Here is a 23,885-nt window from a genome sequence, read left to right on the forward strand (position 1 = left end):
TCATTTGATGTGGATCTAAGTATTCCCCTACTATTCTGCCCTTCATACTCCATTTTTTTTGTTTTTTGTCTTCATGGGCAGCTTTCTACCGTGGTTGCCTGTCTGCATGCCGGAGTGGGAGTTTGTGTGTGTGTGTGTATGTAAGCTAAAGACCTTTTTAGTGTGTTTAGATGTGTGCGTACATACTTAAGTGTGACTGTGTAAAGTCTAATAGCGCAAATATGTCTTTTTTTTAATCTGCCTTGTTTTCTGGCGAGGGAATACTTTAATTCCCCAACGTCCTCATCCTTATTTCAAATCCTTGCAGGTGTTTCAGCTTGATTGAGAGTCTCCTGGACCCAAAGTTGTTTTGCCACTTTGGTGTAGTGCGTGTGCGTGCGTGTGTGTGTGTGTGTGTGTTTGTTTTTACTTGCATGGCCAGAAATGAAGTGCTGAGCAAGGACAAAGACAAACGGAGAGACACACGGTCGGTAGCAGTGGCTGAAATGCCTTAGGGAAGTTTCTCGATTTGCCCCGCAGCCATGCTGCCTCCACAGTAAGCTCATCAGAGAGCCGAGAGCTGCTTATCAGCTGCTGCGGCCGCCTCTCGTGGCACTGATACACTTGTTCTTCATGAATGGAGATGGATTGAGGAAGGCCAGCGAGAGAATCGGATGAGAAAGGCCACGTCTGTTCTAGGACCACTCATCTCCATGACAGCTACACTCGTTCCACACCCCATGAATAAAAAGGAGGCGCTCAGACTTTCTTTGACCTTGACAATAGCAGAGAAACTTCCTGAGAGACTGAAGTGACTTTAGATTGAACTGAAGCCCCCATGCTGGTCAACCTGTCTATCAGATTGTCTCGGCTCAGCCTCTTATCCAATACATAGTAAGATCATTTATGCATAAAGACGGGACCCCTGAAAGACAACAGTTCTCCCACGAGCAGTGGGCTGAATTTCAGTAAGCTCCTCTTCATGTCTGCTGCTGCTGATATTGTCTGATTCCCCTATTTAACTCAACAGTTAAATAGAACAAATTCTCAAAATTGCTTCATAACTACATAAATTTAGTGTCACAACACTGTCAGTTTTTCAGGTAATAATGTCTAAAATAGAAACATTTCTCATTTGACTTCACACTGGAGATAGCGATGATAATTAATTTGTCATACTAATGTTAGAAAACGCTTTTGGTTTGATGTAATAAAATCAGGATCATCAGCATTATGTTACCACCCCATCATGAACAGTGACGGCTGTTGATTTTCTAAGTGGAACCTTGACTTTATGAAATGGAGAGCTGTGTTAAAATAGGACAGCAGTGACAAGAGAAGGAGAGAAAAGGAGGGAAGACATGAATGTGAACAATGAGCATGTGCGGAGCGAGAGTGTCTTGATCATAGCAGTGAGGAGTTTGTCACCAGCCAGTGTGTTGCTAGTTCGGTCAGAGAGCAGCAAAGAGAGCCACACACCTGCCCGCCACTGGGGTCATTGAGTCACTGCTTCCCAGGTGTCACTCAGTTCACTTTTCAGTGCAGCTGGATTTATGCTGATGCTACACATAGCTTGCTGCTGTCCATATATTTCTGAGGTCAAAAAAGATTTGAAAAAAAAAAAAACTTGACAAAATGAGACTCTCGATGAGACGTAATTTCCTTCTACGCTCTGCATCCACCCACTCTCACCCAGCTCATTCAGGAGCCAGCCACTGCCATTCATACACACCTGTCAGGCTGCTATAAACCACCACAGAGTATTTATGTGCTTGAGATAGGGAAAGAGGGTCTGTGTGTGTGTGTGTGTGTGTGTGTGTGTGTGTGTGTGTGTGTGTGCACATGCAAATGTACTTCATATAAAGTGCATGTGTTTGATTGCATGCATGCAACCATGCATTGTGTGCATGTGTAGGAAGCAAGGACATAAGTCTTGTGTGTTATCCCGGCAGGCTGCCATTAGCTGAAGAAAAAGTAGAGATGTAATACTGAAGGGTGAGGGAGTGCACATCACGCTGCTTTTTTTTTTTTTTTTATGGCCTGCCCACACACACACTCACTCACACACCAAACCTAGTGACTCACTTAAGAACTTAAAGGCAGTAATTGGCAAATAGCTAACATTTAGCAGCATGGAGTGGCAAAGTAATAATGAAAATTAATTTTTGAATTTTGGAAGTTTTTGTACTTTTGTAAGGCAGTCCTCATGCTCCAAAAGAGAGGAGATGCTTAAAATGATACCAAAAAACCATTTCGAAAACAAAACACACACTTAAGTCATTGTACGTTTTAACTTGCTCTGCTGCCAACTCTTGCCCCGAGAATTTAGGCCTCTCCTGCACTGTGTGTTCATTCATCCTGACATTTTAGCCTATGATACCTGAAGGAAGTAATGCCGATCCCAAATGTACGCACACGTCCGCCCTTGCCCCCACCCAAAAACCCTATTACCCTACCCTTTAAAAGGCCGATGCACAGAGCAGAGAGACAGATCATCTCCGGTAATTCCATTTTACCCCTTGGGATTTTCCAATAAGTGTGCTCTGCAGGCATTTAATTTATGGCCAGAGCATCTCCACACCAAAGTAATGTAAAAAGCTCCAGAATCTTTGAGCAGTCCTGACACACACTTTCATGCCATTGGTTTCTCTCTCTTCTTCCCTCTCTGTCGAGCCATGGTTTTTCAATGCCTGTGAGTCAGAGAGTGTTATGACTATGAGATGGATACAGAGCTGTGTTAAAGCCCATTACAGTGTCTGCTCTGTGTGATCACTGCAGCTGAGCCCTGAGTGCACTGTTCAGCCCTCTGCTGCTCCAGCCTGAAGGGGAACCAAACACACTGTAATGTTCCCCTCCACATAATTGTGACCAGTTGTATTTAAAGGATTGGTACATCAAATTTTAAAATACAAAAACATTTATAGAGAATGGTATTTAATCATGCACTGAGATATCTGTCTGTGTGATTTTTGCCTTTGCTCTAATACAACAGAGATGCTTGTACTGTAAAAATAAATGACAGCAGTGGTTATTTCAGCAAACAATGGACTTAATGCAAGAACATTTTTATGTAAATGCCCAAACTCTCTGAACTGCATAGACTCATAAATTGGTAATTTCAACCTAATAAATGCCAGGTAATCAACTCCCCTAAATGACCATACAAGGCTATTTGTTCCGCTTCAATTGGTAACACATTTAACCTCCAGATTGAATCAGATTAACGCATTTAAATTCATTATAAACCAAACAAGAGCTCAACATAATTATGTGACAATAATGAATTCATTTTCACAAATCACATGTGATGTATGTTCCTGTATGAATTTCAGTTCACAGTAGTTCTCTGGATTGTTCCCACATGTCTAAAAAGATAGAAGTGAGGCTGTGAGAACCAGAAATAAAATTTCATTGACCTCTATTGTAGTAGGTCACAGGCAGAAAATACTTTCCGCACAGCTGGATTTCTTTTAACGTGTGAGCTTGCCTTTTAAAACTGAAAATGTTATGGTCAGATTTTGCTGTTCTCCACTCCATTTTCAAACATGGCTATTTTTTTCCCTCCATTTTCTGTCATCAGTCCTTAAAATGAACTTGAAAAGTTTTTGTAAGAGTTCTGTCAATCCAATGTCCACATTTACTTTTTTCCATCATGTTGATAGGCCTGTGTTCACACTTGAATGGAGGGTTTGGCTTTTGAAGTCTGCACCTGTCACCTTGTTCTCCTTGTCCTTTAGAGCGTCTGACACAAAATGGACTTGCTCTAGCCAGATAGTCTTCATGTCTCCCATATCATATCTGATGTCATAGATGGAATACCTTGGCCTCAATACTGTAAAGCATGAAGCATAAATCCCAACACTGATAAAGCAACCACATTATGTTTGTTTATTTTTATAATTTATTCCTGATTTATGTTGTGACAGAAGATGTAAATGCAGGCCATTTTTAGCCCAGACAGCGTAGGCTTTGCATCTGAATAAGCTTCTATCTTAACGTGTCTTGGTAGTGTATGTACTTCCACAGAATAAATGGTCCTGGAAGAACAAGCTAAATGTATTCCCTGAAAAATAGGCTTTTTTAGGTTGAGGGATGTATTAGAAACTGTGTGTGTGCACGTGCTGTTCCCCTCCTTCCTCTCCGCCTCTGCTCACCACCATTTTGACAGTCTCTGCTGATTTTAAGATTTCCTCTTGAATAAGTGGTGCATTTTTCACAAACAAATTTCTTTGCCTGAGTGTGCCCATCGTTTTCCCCCCACTCGCCCTATCTCTACTCCTCTGTCTCTCCTGTCCTCCCTGCCTCCCTCTTTCACTATTTAAATTCAAGTCTGCAATCAGACGCAGCATAAATATCCACCACTTTTAGAAGCTCCGGAAAAAGTCATTTCCATAACATAAGTGCTCAGACAAAACAAACTGCCACTCGAGCTGGTTCTTATTGCACTAATTGACCAGGTTGATGAGCATGCTTCTTTTATTTTTAGCTCCCCCCCCTTCTTCCCCACTTCCCTCCATCACTTTAACCCTAAACAACACTCCCCTTCCCTTCTTTCTGTCTTACTACTAGCCCCCACTGCAGGGCTTTGTGCGGAAAAAGAGCAATAACACTATGTGGCTTTTTGCTTTGCAGGAGGAAAAAGAGTAACTACTTTGGTTTTTCCAGCGTATGTCCATCCAGAGACAAATGCCATTGTCTTTTATTTTATTTTTGGATGTCCTTCTCCCCTGTCATCTCCTGAGTGCGCTTTAAATGACAACTAATGTCTCAGTTCATACACTACAGGCTACTGATGATTATTGCAGCGGGGACAAAGGCTCTGTTTAGGAGTGATGGTGGATTGTTTTTGTTTCTCGGGGGTGGGTGGGGATATTTCTCATTTAAAAGACCAAGGCACAGTCATGGAACAACCCAACCCCTCTCTCAGAAGGATGGCTGCTGGCTCCCTGTGGAAGAACCGTCTTGCCCTGCCTCCCTTCCTTTTTGCTTCCCGCTCATCGACTCTCCCCTCCCTTCACCCTCTCTTCTCTCATCTTCACCCTAACCATTCCATCTACCTGTCTCGTCTTGTTTGTTTTGCTGTCTGTGCCTCACTAAATGCTGACTGTTTGTCATGATTTCTAATCCAACAACCTGGCTCCAATAGAAAAGGAACACACACAGAGAGACAGACAGAGTGTTATTGTGCTACCATGACTGACAGATGCAAACAGCCTCCATCCATCTTAATGTAGACTACTTTTCATATTGTTGATGTCCATAGCCGCAGGGAGGGAGACACAGTAGTGGGGGCGTTCATTCTGCGGGGTTTTGATTCCATTTATTTTGCCCTTGAGTGGATTATTGTTTCACATGGGACATTAAACATGGGTGGCGAGATGTTATTTAACACTCTCATACCTCCCCGGGGGGATCCTGCATGTGAACTAATCTCGGCCATTTGATCCCGGTGAAGTCACAACTTGGCCCAGATCTGAAAGCAGACCTCCACTCCCAGCACATCTCAAGCTCTGCATTATGAAGGCATATCATATTCTATTTAATTTGTTCATCCAAGCACTCCCCGGCACCTTTTACACCATGCCAGTAGGAGTGCTTTACACTGCTTTGATATCCACCACACACGGCAGCAGTGTAGACTCACGGACTGAGCTCTCCCTGACCAGCCTGCTTTAACAAACATACTTTATGTACTGTCACGTGTCAGTGTAAGAACTGTGCCATCACTTTCTTTCTCTCAGTTTTCTGTCTGAAAGCTCATACAGTATGTACCCTGCCATGTATGCATGTCTACCTCTAAAACTATGCATACATGAAAACGTGTGTGATATGCATGCCTGTTCCAACAAAGCAATAACTTTGGTTTTCCTAATCTTCGTTTAAGGAGGACATTTTGTTTCAGATGCAGCACTGTAGTTGTAAATCTGCTAGTCCCATTAAAAAGTAAAAAAACATCCAAAATTTCTGTTTTTGTCCCTTTTCACTTTATGTTAACTTATGTGTAATTCTCTTATTTTTTTCCCCCACTCTTGCATTGGCCAAGGTGTGTTATAGGTGTTGTGTGTAGCATACACATCTGTTTCCCTATCCTCTTTTTTGGTTTTTATTTATTTATTTATTTTTGGCTTGATTGATTTTTTTGTTTGTTTATTTAGAATTCTTCTAATTTGCCTTTCTCCGCCTTGATTGGTTGATCAGGTCGTCAGGGGAGACGAAGAGCGGGGAGACGCTGGAGCTGAACATGAGCAACATCAGCGCGGATGTGCTGGAGCTGCTGCTCGAGTTCGTCTACACGGGATCGCTGGTCATCGACTCGGCCAACGCCAAGACGCTTCTGGAGGCCGCCAACAAGTTCCAGTTCAACACCTTCTGTAAAGTCTGTGTCTCTTTTCTAGGTAGGAGCAGATAAAAAGGAGGTTGTGTATGTGTGTGGGGGCTAGTGTTACATGCTTATGTCAGCTAGTGTGAATGCTTATCATATCAGATATTCCTGTGCAGTACGTCTGTGACTGTGGCCCATCACGCTCCTTTTTGTCATGTTTCCAAAGCTAGCAGCCATGTGAGAATTGTGCCTGTTCTCGGTTAGGCACGGTATCTCTGATCTAGACCCATTGGGAAGGACTGAGCACAGGGGCAGATTTATAAAAAGGTCAGGGAACAATTGTCACTTACTGTAAATGTCAAATTCTCTGGCCTGAACCACGATAGAATCAAAAAGTAGCAAAACAGATTGATACTTAGACAAGGTATGGAAAGTGGTGCAAAGGAGGGGAGGGGCTTGCAACAACACAAGGGGTCATATGAAAAGCAAAAAGCATGTTCCGCATTTTAGTGGGTCAGCCAGCCAAAAAGCTAAAATGTCAAGTTTTGCATTCCATTTAAGAAATTGTTTGGGGTATCGGTAACACAAGGGAAGTGCATGTTAGCAAAAAGGTCAGTGGCAGGTACGGGCTGAAAAGAAATAGGGAGAAGCAGCGGCCCACGTTATTGATTTGTTTTTCTCGATTTGCCCAAAAAAAAAAAGAAAGAAAAGGAAAATGGGGAAGCCATTTGTAGACTTCATAGCCAGTGAGACGTCAATCCATTCTTCCTCGACAAGATTTATGACATTTCAGCACATTAGATGGGGAGAAATACAGGCGCAAGTGTGTGTCCTTGAGCAAAGAGAAATTGATACAGTGTCAGATGTTATTGAAGTTTGTAACAAATACACCGTGGAGAAAAAAATATCTGCACGACCTACTTCTGCCACTTTGACTTTTATTCACACAACTTCAGATTTGAAGCCAACCTTAGATGGCAAATAAAAGCAAATAAAAACAAAGTCACTTATTGCATGTCTGCCTTTCGGTGAGAAGTTATGACTTCTTCATTCCTGGAATATTCCAACTGAATTAGTAACATTCTCAGTGCTATCTGAGCTGTTATGAAGACATTGTTCATATATGTTAGGCATTTCAAATATCTCCATGGCCTCAGCCAAATGGAAGTGCAGACCTTGGCTGTCTAGCAGTGAAGAACATTGTTGAAAGGATTGTCTGACATATTGTTCTGAGTATGTTAGCATGCCCTGAAAAGTAACTCTTTAAACGGGGGCATTTCCAGAAAGCCTTTGTTTGATGCAGCGTGAAGCCTGCTTTTATTTGCTCTTTAGTTGAGCTTTTGTTTAGTTGTGATTTAGCAGATGTCAGTTGACCTTTATTGGTGGATATTTGTTTAGGAAGCCTCTCAGACCCTGTCTTTTAGCCATAACATGCCTGGCATTGCTTCGCTTTGATAATATTGTTTAGTCAGGCCTCTTTCTGTGGCCACTGACCCAGTTGATTCATGCATTTCCTTTGTGTGTGTGCGTGTGTGAGTTCGCGCACGTTTCTACAGGGATTATACTTTTCTGTGATAAATACTGTGTGTTAGAAATAAAATTATAGACACACCATGTTAAATGTTGCACCGATTCAAGACATCATGGCCATTAGGGTAGCTTCATAAATTCTCGTGTGTATGTGTGTGTGTAGTAGTAGACAGACCCTAAGATCTGACAGGACTTCTTTAAAGTGGCCCAGCTAATCCCAAATCCCACTCCCTGCTATCCACCACCTCCTGCCTGGGCTGTGAGGGATCGATTTCCCGCGTTGTTTGTCCCTGGAGCTGTTTTGAGTTATTATACGTGTTCTCCCTTAGTCTAAGGCAGATACACACCCCGATAGGCTATGGGTCTGCGCTACCTGCAGCCATATTTTCTGTCTCCGTAGCATTTTACATCTGTGATCTTTTTATGGCTGGTCTGAATCATGTTTTTTTACCTTCCTTAATCAATCTGCCTCTGTCTTTGTTTCTTGTTTGGTACTCTCTGTCTCTCTTTCTGTCTCCCCGTCTCTCCAATCTTGTTTATTGACTCCAGAGAAACAGCTGACTGCAGCTAATTGTCTGGGAGTGCTGGCTATGGCTGAAGCCATGAGTTGCACAGAGCTCCACAACATGGCCAAAGCTTTTGCCCTGCAGAACTTTCCTGAGGTGGGTAGCGATTAATTTTCCTCAATACATTGATACCTGTGGAGAAAATCACTTTTACTAAAAATAATTAAAAAGGAGCAATAAAGAGTAGAGTTGATATTTAAGTCAAGACCAGCAAGTGAACCAAGGAGTTGTTTTGCTTTTGCACCATTTTGCAAGATTACATAATTAAAAGCAAAAAGGAAAATACTGCATGTTCTACTCCACTAACTGAATTCAAAGTCTGTAGTTACCAAATAAAGGTTGTTGTCTTATATGTAATTTTATGCATTTTTAGTAAAAAACTATCAAATACATGGACTTGTTTGTTCAGTTGGCAACCTTCAGTTGTTTCTCTTAGGTTTAAGCTTCATCACATAGAATTCATTTTCTGTAGTTGCACAGTGCCCTTCAGTGTACTGCACTTTTTAGTGAGCAGCTGTTTGATAACTTAATCTAAAAATATAGACAAAGATGCAAAACACAGACAAAGGAAATTAATATGAGTTTTAATATGATTTCAAGTTGCTTGAAGATGACGAGGAGACCTAATCACACCAAATCATGTAGGAGAGAAAAATAGCTTTTTTGGCTTCACCTTCATCACTGAGGCCGCAGCTATTTTCATCATTAGCTATCCAAGGAGAAAATAGACAAATAATCATTCTACGTGATGTCAACTGTGTCTCTGAATACAGATTCTTCAATGCCTGCCTTGAATCTATTGTTAGTCTAGTTTAGCATAAAGGCCGGAACGTGAAGCACTGCTATACAGTGGTTCACTGATCAACAAGTTGCACCTAATTTTTTGTACATTTTATATACTTTGTAAAAAAAACAGGGATTTCCCTAAGTCTTGTCTTTGCTCTGAGGTTGCCAGGAAACGATTAAAGACTTCAGGATGTTACAGCAGCAACTTACAAACCACCAAGAAATACATTCCTATTTATTAGACAAACATCTTTTTATTTGAGCGTGAGTGTGAAATGTTTGCACTGCAGTTTTGAAAATTGCCTTTTACAGCTTGATTGCCTGTCAGTGAAGACACAAACTGACGATTCATAAGTAATAGAAATTTGAATTTACATCTGATTATATTGTAAATATCTGAGTCTTTATAATGTTGTATATTGAACGCAGCGAGTAAGTGAAGTAGAGAGATTTCACACACACACACACACACACACACACACACACACACACACACACACACACACACACACACACACACACACACACACACACACACACACACAACTCTCTCCTTGTCCTTGATACTTTTCTGTTTGTGTACCTGCTAAATGGAAAAGTGTAACCCAAATGTGAAACTATTTCTTTAAGTCATTCTCTATATCTTTAAATTGTGTACCCTTTTCAATAAAAGCAGCAAGCGTCTGTATAGGTAGATTGTCAGTAATCAACTTGTCATTAGCACTTGTCACATGGGATTATTATTCATGAAGATAAATCACATTGATGAAACAGGAAATCTGATTACATGTACAGTAGCTGTGTAAGGTCAGAGGCCATGCGTGTCAACCTTTGCTTTTAGCGAATACTTTACAACTGATCACCTTTCTTTGCCAGTGTTGACTAAAGTGGCAGTGAGAAATATTCAAATCCCCTGTATATGTTAAAATGATTTCTAAATAATTGTGGGCTATAGAAATGTTTAATGATCAGTGAAAATATATTCTGTTAATATCCCAAGAGGTTAGGGTAGATGTTAGATTTTACGAAAATGTTTTGCACCACTTTTGTGCCATAGTTGAAGTTTGACTGTTTGCCCTTGCTATTTCTTCAGGTGGCAGGACAGGAAGAGATATTGAGTGTTTCCAAGGATGACCTGGTGGGCTATCTGTCCAACGACAGTCTAAACACAAAAGCAGAGGAGCTCGTCTACGAGACTGTCATCAAATGGATCAAACAAGACCCAAACTCTAGAGTGCAGGTAATAAAAAAAGAGAGCAAACATTGTAAGTGCATCATGAGACAAAAAAGTGAGACAAAACCCCCATTACCACTGACAGTACAGATGTGTACAGGTGCAGAGCTGTATTAGTGTAGCTGTTTTATCGACCCTGCCTGTCTGTTTCGAGAGGCACCTGGCATGAAAAACCAGACAAGTGACTCCTCGTTCTCTCTTGGTAGTGTTCATCAACTTTGTGCTTCAGATGCTGCCTTACACAGCAGTTGGTCATAATCCCAGGGGTGCTTTGCCCTCAGAATAGGCTCTATTCTTAGTTACACTTCATTTGTTAGTGAGACACCGTACAGCATGAAGAAGGAAAAAAAAAAATGCAGGCAACCACAGTCCTTTTTCCATATGCTTGAGAGGTGTTTGATTTATTACTAGAGGATGTTAATCATCATCAAAGGTTATGTCCCTTAAATTGGTATTGACACTGAGGTACAGCAGGTCCAATTTTAACACAACTGGAATCAATGTGCCTCAAGGTCAGCGTGTCGACTCTAGCCGACATTCATGAAAAGGTAAATGGACTTCCAGCAGGTGAAAACTTCACGTCTTGAGATTTTTATGGATTCAGTCACAAAAACCATGAATTTAAAATATGATTTAAAGTACTTTATAGCTGTTTAAAAATGGAGGTGAGATTATTATCAGATAAATTATACTGGTCCATCAGTAGAAGAGTCATTCTCCCAGACTAATGTCTTCTCATCAAGCACTAAGAGTGGGGAACAGCCTTCTATCAGCTGGATCAGATTCTGAACAGACCTCCACAATCAATGTTACTTTATTAGCACCCACTTTTATGTGGCACATACGTCAATATTTGAATTTCTCACCTTATAGATTAAACATGTGGCATTTATCCTTTGATATGTGGCACTGAGATCATAGTAAAATCAATCAGGGCTGCCAAGTGTTTTGCAGTGGACCACATTAGACTCTTAAAGGCACTGCAAAGTGCAAGGACGAACTATTGAAAGCACGTGGTTATACCTGTCAGAAATGAGAAAGAAGAGTTGTTCACATAGGTTCTCACTGAAATAAGCAAGAAATACATTTTTGACAAGAGTATCAAACTCTCTTATTGATAAATCCACTAAAATAGAAATTTGTGGGGTGACTGATAGGAAATTTGACTCAGCCCTGCAGATTCACAAAGAGCCACTACGAGGCCAATGCACAGTTTTTTAGGAGAACACATGATCCCTGTAATCTGCGTCGAAAACCTTGAGCCAGGCCAGTCTGGCGGACTCCTGCAATCTCACACTCTAATGGAGAGGTGCAGAGGTGAGTTACTCAGATGAAGTAGAAGAAAAAAGAAATGGAACATTTTCCCGGTTGTCTGAACAACCCACTGCACTGGTTCCTGAGACGAGACACCCAGGTCAGCCCGTCTCCAAAGAGAAAGGGAGGAAAGAGGGAGGAGTGGGGAGAGAAAGAAGCAGAGCAAAAGGAGTGAGCGCGAAAAGAAAAGAGAGAGTGATAAACGAAGATAGTGGAATGGAAAAAGAGCTCCTGTGTACTAATCTGATATCCAACGGTTTTTGCCTCTGTTCAGAAGCATGACATCCCAGCAGTGGAGATGTGATTGAGCTCTCATCTAGCTCAAATATCCTGCCCGTGTGTAACCGAAAAAAAAAGCAACCAGCAAGGCCTGTTGCCTGCGGAGGGAAGGAGGGCAGAAAGAGAATAGGCTGCCTCCGTCGTGCCACAGTTAAAGGTTATGTGACCCAGAGGGCTAAGTTTACACGCATGGTCCAGCACCAGCTCTTCATTCCCACCCTCGCTTCCATCCCTTCTTCTCGTTTGGAAGCAGAGAGCAGCGGAAATCACTCCCCCAGAACCTGTGCCACTTTTTAATGACATGTCAGGGCAGAATGTCACAGCAATGCTGAAACACTCAGACAAGGGGGAAGAAAAGCTTTAGGCCTGTTCGTGTGTGTTTGCATTCATCTGAGCTTACGCTCTATGTGTGTCTTTGTACGTTTGTGGGCCTGTGCATGTGCTGTGAGTTGTAAGCTGCGGGCTATAGAGTGGAAAAGTGGCATATTGAAGACGCTGAGTAAATAATATGCAATTTTCTCTCTCCACTATGCTGTCAGTAACATCCGATGGCACCAGGAAACGGGACCCGGACATTGCTTAGAGACAGACTGAGAGCATCTGAGCGTTAGTAATGGTTTGCTATGAGACAAAAAGCCACAGAACGAAGGAAGAGAGCTGTTTTGGGTTTGTGTATCACTGAAGATCCTGCCCCGCTAATGTCCATACATATATATTTTGGAACACTGGAAAATGACCTTTTTTGTGGTATCTATAGATTAATCACATGATTTTTATAATTTGAGTTGTAGCCCTGGAATAGAGCGCAGATTAATGTCCACATATTTCTAATAATGGAGTTTTGTGCGACCTGAGAACTAAATGCGCCTCCGTCTTTAGTCGACAACACTGCATCATAAGTTCCATGTACACAAAACCACCGTCCTGCGTCATGTTTTCACTCTGAAGGTGCTGACAGAGAGAGACCTGTCGTTCTTTTCACCCTGCTGCCTTTTGTGGGATGACCACAGACACATGGTGCCAATTATAACAGGCCAGTCCCTGCCAAATCCCTGAATAGGACCTCCATTACTCCTCACTTCAACATATTTCATAAAGGATCCTATCTTTCCAGGTGACTCAGTCTGACAAAAGAGGCTGATTAATTGGCTCTTTGGAAAATGGCCAACTAATGTAACAGCTAAAAAGGACAGTTAATGGTGTGTTTTTGTGATAAAAAAAAGTCCAGCCTTGCCATTAGCAAGGACCTGCTGTCCACTCATCAGAAATAACAATGGCCTGTCCTGACACTTGCAGTTCTCAAGCCGAATTAATATAGTTAAAGGTATTAGTTTTTATGCTCATAAGTTTCTAGTTATTATTTGGTGGGGGGTTTATACGATTGACTTTGGTTATATGGTGATGTGATTCTTTTTTTCCCTGCAGCTTTCATTAAAAGGAACGGAATTATTTTCCCAGAACAAATGATACCATCATTATGTAGTTAGAGTATAAAATTATCAAAGGACATAAATGCTTTGAGGCTGTGAAGGGATATAAACTGAGTTTCCCTCATTGTTTTACAATTCATTTACCTTCAAAACTACAAATGACCCTTTCACCACAAGCTTCAGTCTTAATTTTGTGATTTTCTTTTTAAGCTCCCAGTTCAAAACAGAACCTCTTGATCATTGTACACCCTTCAAGAAAAGGTTAATTGTTTTGTTTGAGATGAGGAGTTTTTACGCCATAGGAATCATCCATGAAGAGGAAACTGGAAATGTTTTAGAGTGAGCTAAAATGAACGTGACACAGGACACCGCCAGCATGATCTGTGACAAATACGCACTCTTGAGGAGACGAAGCCAGGCAAAGTCAGGCAATGGAGATTGATGCAGCAGGCAATCATTGCTTTTTCTTCTGCCTCTCTGCCTCCCCACCTCTTTTTCTCCTTCTCTCCAGCACACATTCCTGCATGTGCGTGCACCCACACACACACACAGTGATTTACACAAAGTGCTCATGATGTCACTGTTCATATCTCGGGCCTGTGCTCAAATGTTCACACAAGACTGAGTATCACTTGTATATCGGCACCAGTACGACTTTCGTATTAGAGAGTAGACAGCATCTGATGCAAACCAGTGAACTCTGGACCTCCATTCTCATCTGTGTCCTCTGTTGTCCCAGAGCGCGTTGGGTCCTGATGTGTGCAGCCAGTTGAACCGCAGCCACTCAACCATAGCGGCCGCATATCCAGAGCAAGTCGCCTCCTTACTACTGGGCTCTCCTATAAACACAAAAGAGTTGCATAAGTGATATGATGCATACAAAAATAACATTATGCTATCAGTTCAAAGGTAAGGCAGTCGTCCAAAACCACAGGGTCAGTGGTTCGATCCCGGGTCCTGGATATATGTCGAAGTATCTCTGGGCGAGACACTGAACCCCTAACAGCCCATTCCCCTCTCCAGCTGTGCAGTGTTGGTCAAAGCCCGGTAGTAATTGGGGAGGGTTGCGTCAGGAAGGGTATCAGGCGTAAAAACTGTGCTAAATCAACATGCGGACAATGATCCGCTGTGGCGACCCTGAACTCACTGGATAAGCTGAAAGGACAAAAAAAAAAATGCTATCTGTTCAAAGGAAGCAATCTTTTCTGTTTCCCCAAGATTCATGAGGAATAATATAAATGTACTCCACTGTATCATCAAAGACAAAATACAGAATTTACCCCTTGATGTCAAAGCAGTAAGTTTTATATTAATATACAGAAAACAGTCAGAATATATACATGTACAAATCTATTTTAAATGAGCAATTTTATTTTGTCTTTGAATAAAGTCATGCTGAAATAGGTCTCAGTGGGGAAAGCATTGCACCTGTCAGCAGCTGCCCAGGGCAGCATTCAGCTTCTGTCACGCGCTGCAACGTGCGTGATTTGCACACATAGACTTGCAGTCGCAACAGCACACTAACACGCTCAGCAAAGCATCTCTTGAACCCAAATAAAGTACCATTTGAAAGAGCATATTTCAATCGTCCATTATTTGTTATCGGAAGATATGGCACATGTAAATGTTTTCACACAGAAACCTGCACACACTCAAAAGGACACTGAGCTGTGGTCATTTCAGCTGAGTGGGTTTGTTAGCACTGTCAGGCTAAACATGGGCACGCGCTCTGTTGAACACACATTTGTGAGTCAGTGAGTGAGCGTGTGTGTGGTTTATTTTATTTATTTTTTTCATACAGGCTGTGTTTTAAGTGAGGGCTTGTCCATTTTTCACACTAAAGCAGAAGCATGCTCCTATCTGTTCAGAGCAAAGCAAATAGATATGACCGTTCATGTGTCATTTATTTGAGGCCACTGTGGTACTGAATCACTACACACACACACACACACACACACACACACACACACACACACACACACACACACGCAGTAAGAGGCGTTAGTCTACACTGACAGTAGTGGAATGGGAAATGCTCAGTGGACGTTTGTCATCTGAGTTAGCGGATGGCAGCCTCCTGGCTGCTTCTCTGCTGCCTCTGACAGATCTGAGAGGTTTCCTGTTAGACACATTATCCCTTCCTTTCACCAGGCTCAACCCATTCACATCCTCAGATCACCTGCCTGAATTTCTGTGTATCTGTGTGTGAGAATTAAAAAAAGGGGAGGAATTTTAGAGATGAACTGTGCAGCATTTCTCTTGCAAGTTGAACATTAGATGCATTCTGACAGGACTGCAGGGCATGTGCAGCTGTTGGCACCGAGATTGTTGACCTGGTGTGTTTGTTTACTGGTTCAGTGTGCAAGATAGAGGCCATTAGAGAGGTGATGTCACAAGGTGTTACTGTATCCAGGTTGCATATCCGAATTTAAGTTGATAAGCGAATGGACTCCTCATAAAGTCCCCCTGGTATGGAAACAATGGAATAGGGGAAAACTGTGTGAACATGCTAAAAGTAGGTTTTCTATATATCCACACTCCTGTAAATACTTTACATTTGCTCCACATATTAAAATCATGCAACTCTTCATCAGTGATGTAAAAGGCTCGTGTGCTTGGTGTCTTTCAGTTGGCGTGGTAGCGGTTATGATGTGCATCCGTTAGATGCCATTTTTATTTAAAAGCATACAGTTCGTGGATTGCTTAGATGAGTGGGCGAAAAGATGGAAATGACAGGTCACACTATTTGTCTGGAGGGACAATGCTCACATTCACTCAGCATGCCTGTGCACGAGAGAGTGATTGCTCAAGAGCTTGTTGGAGATGCAGAGAAATAGGAATCTGATACATGCCGGCTGCTCTCATCTGCTGAGTGCATGCATGTCACTCAAAGGTCTGAGTGTTGACCGTATTCTCATTTACCTGCTCGGTGTCTCATGCGTGCACACATATTACCAATCGACAGAGGTGCTCCTTGCCAGTAGGCAAGGCAGGCAACTGCTTGGGGCCCCATGCCCACAGGGGGTCCCTGGGGGGGTGACAAAAGTTAAACTATGTACAGCACTGGCTGTGTGCAAAGTTTTACTAGCAGTCACAAACCTCCCTAACAGGACCCCGACTCTAACTCTCGGAGGGAAAAAAGAGAAGAAGAGAGTGAAGCAGTGGCGATAAAGATGATTAAATATATTACTAAATAGCATTAGATAAATGCTGCTACTGTAGCCGCACAGTAATTGTGGTGAAGAGACAGTTGAAAAACAGAGCTTCCAGTGGTATGACATTGTCTCTTTAGTTTAATTTGACATTTAACATTAATTAAATTGGCTAACTAAGTTAGCAGAGCAGCCTAATGTGTGAGTCAGACTTGGGACACCAGAAGACAACTGGTTTGCTTAGCTAGCAGGCTCCAAATAATCAGCTAACTCAGACAATCGTTTTTGTGTAGTAAACTGATGAAAGCTGTGCCCAACTAAGCCAACTGTCAAGCTATGAATGCTAAGTTATGAAATTTAGATGCAAAGAAGTTTGGACAAGTGTACTATAAATCACTATGGTGTCTTACTGGAAGTTATTGTGTAGTGTGGTGTGTATTTTATTGTTTTTTCCATGTCTTAAGCATTGTGGTCTTATGATGCAGAAATCTTTGCCTAGGGCCCTAAAAGACCAGGATCAAAACTAGCAATCGAATCCGCTTTAGCCCACAGTTCATAGGTCACGCAACCAGTACATGCACTCTTCACTTGGCATGCTTTCAGAGAATATGGTAAAAGCCTTCATGCGTTTGCTTTTATCAGTATCTACCATACTTAACATTCAGTCTGTTTAAATATCAAAACTACCAAACGTACTGTTTGGATTAGTTGGCAAAATACAATAAAACAGGTTTCAACTGAAATTCATGTAAAGAAAAAAAATCCTGGTCTGGTCCAGGTCTACCTAAAAGACAAGAATGGAGAGATTTAATTTCCTTTACTCAACACAGGGAAGGCAAACATTGGCAACACTGGTGTAATCCCATGGGTTTGACTGCCACAACAGAGGAGATTCCATTCACAAACAACAGGTGGGAGAATAATGGAAGTTTGCGTTTTGATAAAAGAAGAAGAGGAAAAGATGGGGCAATGAAAGGGCTAAACTATTTAGTTTTTAGTTTAGTGTTTAGATTTCTAATATTGTCTCATCAAAGGAACTGGAGTAAAATTCTAACAGCTGTGTTGATAATTTATCTAAAACATATATACCTGTGTCAATAATAGTTCATAGCTAAATGAGATGCATTACCCATCATTTCATGTCAAAACATCAGGTTGTCACTTGCACCTTCTACAAAGGTTTTAGATGGAGACTCTGTTAGTTCCTTGCTAACAGGCTGCACTTACCGCACTAAGGACAGCTGTGCTTTTATTCTAATGGAGCCTGTCAACGTGCTCACAGAGGTGAGGCTAACATGCTGATTTTAAGTAGGTATGATTTTAGCCAGCATTTTAGTTCAGCATTGCTAATTACCAACCTTAAGTACAGTTAAGGATGAAGGAAGTGCCACTAATTTTGCAGGTATTTAGTGAAATACCTGAAATTGTGAACTGTAGATGTTGTTGCATGCCAACATCAACAGTTCTTGCCAGTTCATCCAAAAGGTTTTAATATATTTCATCCCATGAGCCCCGCTATTAGCCCAGCTGGCAAGCTCACCTTTTACTAAAGAAGAGAGTCTTTGTTTTTGGAAACAGATCTATAGACTGTAAGCTTTGGTACACAGTGGCATTTAAAAGATGTGCAAAGCAAGTTTGTAATTAATCCTGTGATTACAAAAGCTTACAGTACCTACTCGTAACGTTTTATATGAAGCATAACTGTTGGCTGGTTGGCTGATTTACAGTGGTGGCAATTGTCCATTTATTGTCAGCGAGTTAGTCAGTGACTACATGATAGAGCAGTCTGCAGAACAATATGTTAAAAAACGAATTGAAAAAATGCAATAACTTATGAAATTCTCTCAAAATACAATGACCAAAGTAGACATAACTGCATAGTGGTTTAAAAAAACAAGAAAAAGAAAAACAAGAACCTTGAGTGAATAGCATCTGTAATAATTTCTGCATGAGTACTTTCTGTGTGTGTGTGTGTGTGGGGGGGGGGGGGGGGTCTGACACTTTGGATTTGAATATTAGCAGCAAGTGTGCAACTCTCCCTCATTTCCATGCCGATATATGCATGTGTGGGAGGAAGTGTGCGGAACAGGAAGGGAGGTGGAAAAAGAGAGAGACAGAAAGTGAAAAAAAGAAGTGGGAGAGATAGTGAGTTAGTTAGAATTAGAGATGAAGAGTAACTTTTTTTCAGAAGTAGAGGGACAGAGGGAGAGAGATGAAGGAAAAGAGCCAAATTAAAGTGAGGGATAAACTGCCAGGCGCTATCCTCTCAACCTCCTATTTCCATCTACACACACACACTCGGGGGCAAACAGATGACCAACAGCTATGACCACAAACAACACATGAGTAGAATACATTACCATCATGCACCATACACTACTGCTGCATGGATATTGCTGTGTGTTTTTGGTGCGGGTATTTATGTGATAGCAGTCCTTACCTCATTGCAAAGACCAGGTGTTGTCTCTTTGAGCTAGATTTACTGCCATATTATAGATGTTTGGCAAGTGAAGAGAAGCTGAAGCAGATGTGCGTTTGTCTGTAGTTATGATTTGCAGATGGTACAGTAGGATGCTTTTGTTTTTCCTTTACTTGGTTTTCTAAGGTGGAGAAACTTTGTTAGGCATCTGTACGTGACTGAGCACTGATGTGGGTGTGGTTTTACATCTGCCATCTCAACATTGTTAATGAGATGGAGCTTTATACATTTAAGTTTGTCAAATAGTCTTATGACTCTTGGCCAGCTGATAGGTTTGCTCTGAATTTGTGTAGTCTTTTCTTTTCTGAAATAGCTCCCTCATGTCAAATTGTCTATACATACTATACTATACTATTATGATAACGTCACTGATATCTACTGCATCCCCGGATGGATTACACAAGAGGCAGGAAAACAATAATGGGAACGCACCTCAACCGATCTTAGCTGTGAAGTTTCGATTGTAGAGGAGACCAGAACGTTTGAACGAAACCCCACGGAGCATACAAACGCCACACAAGAGAAGGCCATAAACCAAATTCAATCCCTGGACCTTCTCTCGAGTCCACCTGCTGTTCCACATAGGAGTAAGATTTCATCATGCACCCCCAGACATTTGAGCACATTTATTTCTGCCATGCCACTAAGGGCACCACCTGGCTGAAACTGCCCCATATATAGCTTTAATTTAGCCCTGGACAGAACAGTCCAGTTTGGCCCTATTTTAGATGACCTGCAGTTACACAAGCACCATCTGATTCTGAGTGAAAATTGAGTTCTTTGTACAAATGGGAAGGATATTTGTCTGAAAAGGATTGGCTATCAAAAATGTTTTTTTTTTTTTTAATTATTAATTAATTTATTTTTTGTTTGTTGACATCACAATTACCAGGATAAAAACATATCATAAGGTTGCAGCAGACTTGGAGAAAAGTAGCTTGTAATTGAAAAGCAGGGCAGTACGCCTGAAGCTTAAGTCACCTCCATTTGAGTGTGACATGACTCAGTAACTACTGGGGCAGATCTCCCACTATGCAGACACTTTAATTGGAAGTAGTAGTTTCTCTTGAGCTACTGATTCCTCCCTTAAGAATATCTCACTTAGTCGCTGGCTTTGGCCTTACCTTCCTGCTGCGTTTGAGCCGACGTGAAGCGAGCAGCCGTCACTGTTTGCAGTGTGTCTGTTTTGAGTTGTTGGTTTGATAAACTGTTGGGTTAAGCCATGTGCATCCGTGGAGAAGGGAAGCAGACAGTCCCATCTGCAGGATGGCGTTATTGCTCGGAGCATGCTCGCAGAGAGGAGATGTCATCAGCAGATTTGTCTGACTCCTGTGGAACCTTCACATCTTGTCTCAAAACTTCTCCTCACTTGATTTCAGTTTGCTTATGTTGTCTTTTCCCTTTTTTTGCTCTGCTACTCTTCTTCTGCACTTACACCTCTATCCTGCTCCGTCCCTTTCTTCTCGGGTACAATCCTGTCTACTTCTCCTCTTTGCCCCTGCTCTCTTGTTATATTCCGCTGTCTTACTTCCTCCTTTTTGGTCAGATGCACCCAGGACATCGGTAGAGATAAAATGGGACACATGCCAGAGTAAAAAGGCCTCAGGTGGGAGAGGGAGATGCTTAGGCAGAGTGTCATCTTATTATTTGGTTTTGCCTGAATGATATTTCTCTGAGTCTGATTTTCTGTCATTTTCCCCGCGCAGGTCAGTCAAATTGCTCTGATCCAAGGGGTCAAGAGGGTCAGTCCCCGCCCAGCTATCTGGCTCCATGTCCGTGCTTGTTTACAGCTTTTACTGTCATAGATGAGCGTCCCATGGGGGCACAGACTGGCACACATACACATGGAAAAACACACAGCAGTCAGAGCTATAGACATGGTTGCTATGGCAACAGCCTGTCCTGCTTCTGTGTTTCAACACCTATAAGTAACCACACATAGATGTATGCACAACCAGCAATGGAACAAACATGCACACACTGTGTTTCTGTTTATATTTGTGTTAAGGATTTTCAAAGCCCAATCAGCAAGCATGCTCACACCCTTAAAGGAAAAATCTATAAATTGTAAATCATAAAGGTGTAAAATTGATATTTATTTTATTAAAAACCCTAGCTGTGGCATCTTACCATAGATAGTCTCTTGGCTTGAATGGCTTATAATTTATCAGAACTGGGTCTTAATTTAGCAGCAGAAGAGCATTTGCTGTCTGATGAAAGATTTAATTGGTAGATGGATAAAAACTCCGAAGCAGAAGGTGGAAGTGGTAAGATACCCCCCACTGCCTTATTTTGGCTCTTGCAGCTGAATCAAATGCACATGTGAAAGTGAAATGGTGAACGGATCTTACTAAAAACTTTAGCAAAACCTTATTTTTGGCCCCTTATTCAACGATGAATAACTTTTAATTACTGAATTCTAAATCTTGAAAGTTGGTTTCAGGTGTTTTTGGAAATGTATGAGTGTTAATAAGCCTATCATGGTGCATAGTTAAAAAATGTGTTCTTGTTTATTTGTTCTTGCCGGGCATTTGGTTCTGTTCTGGATAGAAATAGAAATGTACAAGTGGCATGTGTGAAACTGACCTTAACTCATCTAATGGTCTTGCAACAAGTTTAGTCTAACAAACTACAGTTTTATCAAAGGTATTCTTTTCAAATTTTCTTAGTAAATTATATTTAAAAAAAAACTTTTTTCTACTGCAAACAAAACTTTTATAATGAGGTTGGGAATTATTCCAGCTGTTCTGTTATGTCTGTTTATTGACTGCGATACGCTGTATGTTTTTATTGGCTATTTGGTGAATGATGTTCATATAAAATCTCTTCTCCCATAAATTAACATGTTTAAATTACCGTAATGAAATCATTGTTTTATTTGCGTTCTTAATTTTTGCTTCTGGTTGCAGCCTATAACTATTCTCCCTCCTCTCTGTCCATCTTCACAGCACTTATCTGAGCTGTTAGCAGTGGTGCGTCTTCCCTTCATCCACCCGTCCTATCTACTGAATGTGGTGGACAACGAGGAGCTGATCAAATCGTCTGAGGCGTGTCGTGATCTGGTCAACGAAGCCAAGCGTTACCACATGCTGCCCCATGCACGGCAAGAGATGCAGACACCCAGGACCCGACCGAGACTTTCTGCTGGTACACACACACACACACACACACACACACACACACACACACACACACACACACACACACACACACACACACACACACACACACACACACACACAGATAAATCAATATGCCTCATCTTTGGCCGGGATGACCTAAGAACAAGGTGGCAGGGACATGATCTGCCGCCCACCAGTTTAATTGACCCAGAACAAACTGCCAGCATCTATCCACCAATACAGAAACATCCACTGTTATATTGTACTGCAACAAGGTGACACAGAGGTCAGGTCTCCACAAGGGATCCTGATCCTGCCATTACACAGTATTTATGTTAGCCCACAAAGTGGGCTAAAATATTTTCCACACAACTACTGGAAATGCTTAAACATACATGTGGGAATAAGGTTATTATTTCCTGTGAGGTTCTTCTTTACAAAGTCAAGTAAATAGGCAGGGGAGACGAACCTGATTGGGGTTACCATGAAGTGTTAAAACCATAATAGCTTTCCAGGGTTTTAAAGGCTATTGAAAACAGTCCGTAAATAAACATCTCCCAACAACTTTTCGACACTAGCTGGGCATTCAGGTCGGTTCTCTGACCACTGCTGATGTCCACGCCTTCGAAGACCATATTTGTTCACAAAAAATCCGTCATGGAAATTGGAAGGCGCAGGCAAATTGCTTTTGGCCCTTACATTTTTCCCTCAGGTCAGCTCGGACCAGACTCTTTCCCCCTGTAAAGAGCTGCCTAATTATAGTGTCTGCGTGGTATTATGAGCTTCGCACCGGCACACCTTTCCACTCAGCTCAAGTTATTTTCTGCTTGGTAGAATAAAGATAATTGCCTAACAAATGGGACTTTATGGAGAGGTCAGTTTACCAGCTTACTCGGTTGTCCAGCCAGTGTGTTTATTTGCCAGTAAACAAATGTTAGGGGAATTGTGTTAGGTTAATATTTTTGCATCTTTAATGGCCTGTAATGCAGCCGCATGAGGCCTTGTAAAGAATCATTTGCCTCTTGAGGAAAAAACATTCGTGGCATTATATGAGCTCAGCACCATCCCATTACTCATCCTTGATCCAGTAGTTTCTCTTTGTTCTCAGCAGTTTCTTGAAGCACTTTCTGTCAAGGCCCATTTTATAGTATTTGGTATGTGCATATCTTATGCATCCTACAGCCCCATTATGCAGGCTGAAGTGTGTATTGATTCACAGCAGCTCATGGCTCTGTACAACAGAATTATATAAATGCATAAATGCTGCCGGGATGAATACATTCATGATGCATTATACCCCAATGGCTCAGAGAATGAGGAATATATGTTTTTTCGATCAAGTTTTGAACTCTCCAAAGCTGAAGTTTTTTTTTATGCTTAAGTGTGTGTGTAGGTGGTTGTGATGGTTTGTGTGCATGCATGTGTTGCTCAGCCATCTGCTGCATTGGACAGGGTGGGTTCTGCACAGCAGGGTGTATGGTCACTGTGATTTCAAGAGAGGTATGGGGACTAGCACATTGACATGCCGGACAGCAAGAAAGATAAAATAAAGAGCTGGAAGGAGAGTTTGAGGTTGTTGAGAAAGCGTGGCTGGCACAGAACAGGACAAGAAAGCAAAGGGACGTGGGAGAACAGGAGGAGAGGTCAGGATGTGGTCAGAGAAAGGGGGGAGTGAAGGAGCCAGGGGGATCA

General features: G+C 41.7%; 1 protein-coding gene across 4 annotated transcripts in view; it reads left to right on the plus strand.

Annotated features, from left to right (window-relative positions):
• The window catches only part of LOC137102175 (kelch-like protein 29), a 191,466-nt gene that overhangs the window by 121,753 nt on the left and 45,828 nt on the right, over positions 1-23,885 (plus strand). For all 4 annotated transcript variants that reach the window (XM_067481395.1, XM_067481394.1, XM_067481397.1 and 1 more), the window contains 4 exons: positions 6,178-6,374; positions 8,381-8,493; positions 10,277-10,423; positions 22,020-22,218. In XM_067481395.1, the coding sequence (XP_067337496.1) occupies positions 6,178-6,374; positions 8,381-8,493; positions 10,277-10,423; positions 22,020-22,218 (656 nt within the window). The remainder of the gene's footprint in view (positions 1-6,177; positions 6,375-8,380; positions 8,494-10,276; positions 10,424-22,019; positions 22,219-23,885) is intronic.

This window comes from Channa argus, chromosome 17, assembly GCF_033026475.1.
Source record: "Channa argus isolate prfri chromosome 17, Channa argus male v1.0, whole genome shotgun sequence".
In the NCBI taxonomy this organism is placed as follows: Eukaryota; Metazoa; Chordata; class Actinopteri; order Anabantiformes; family Channidae; genus Channa; species Channa argus.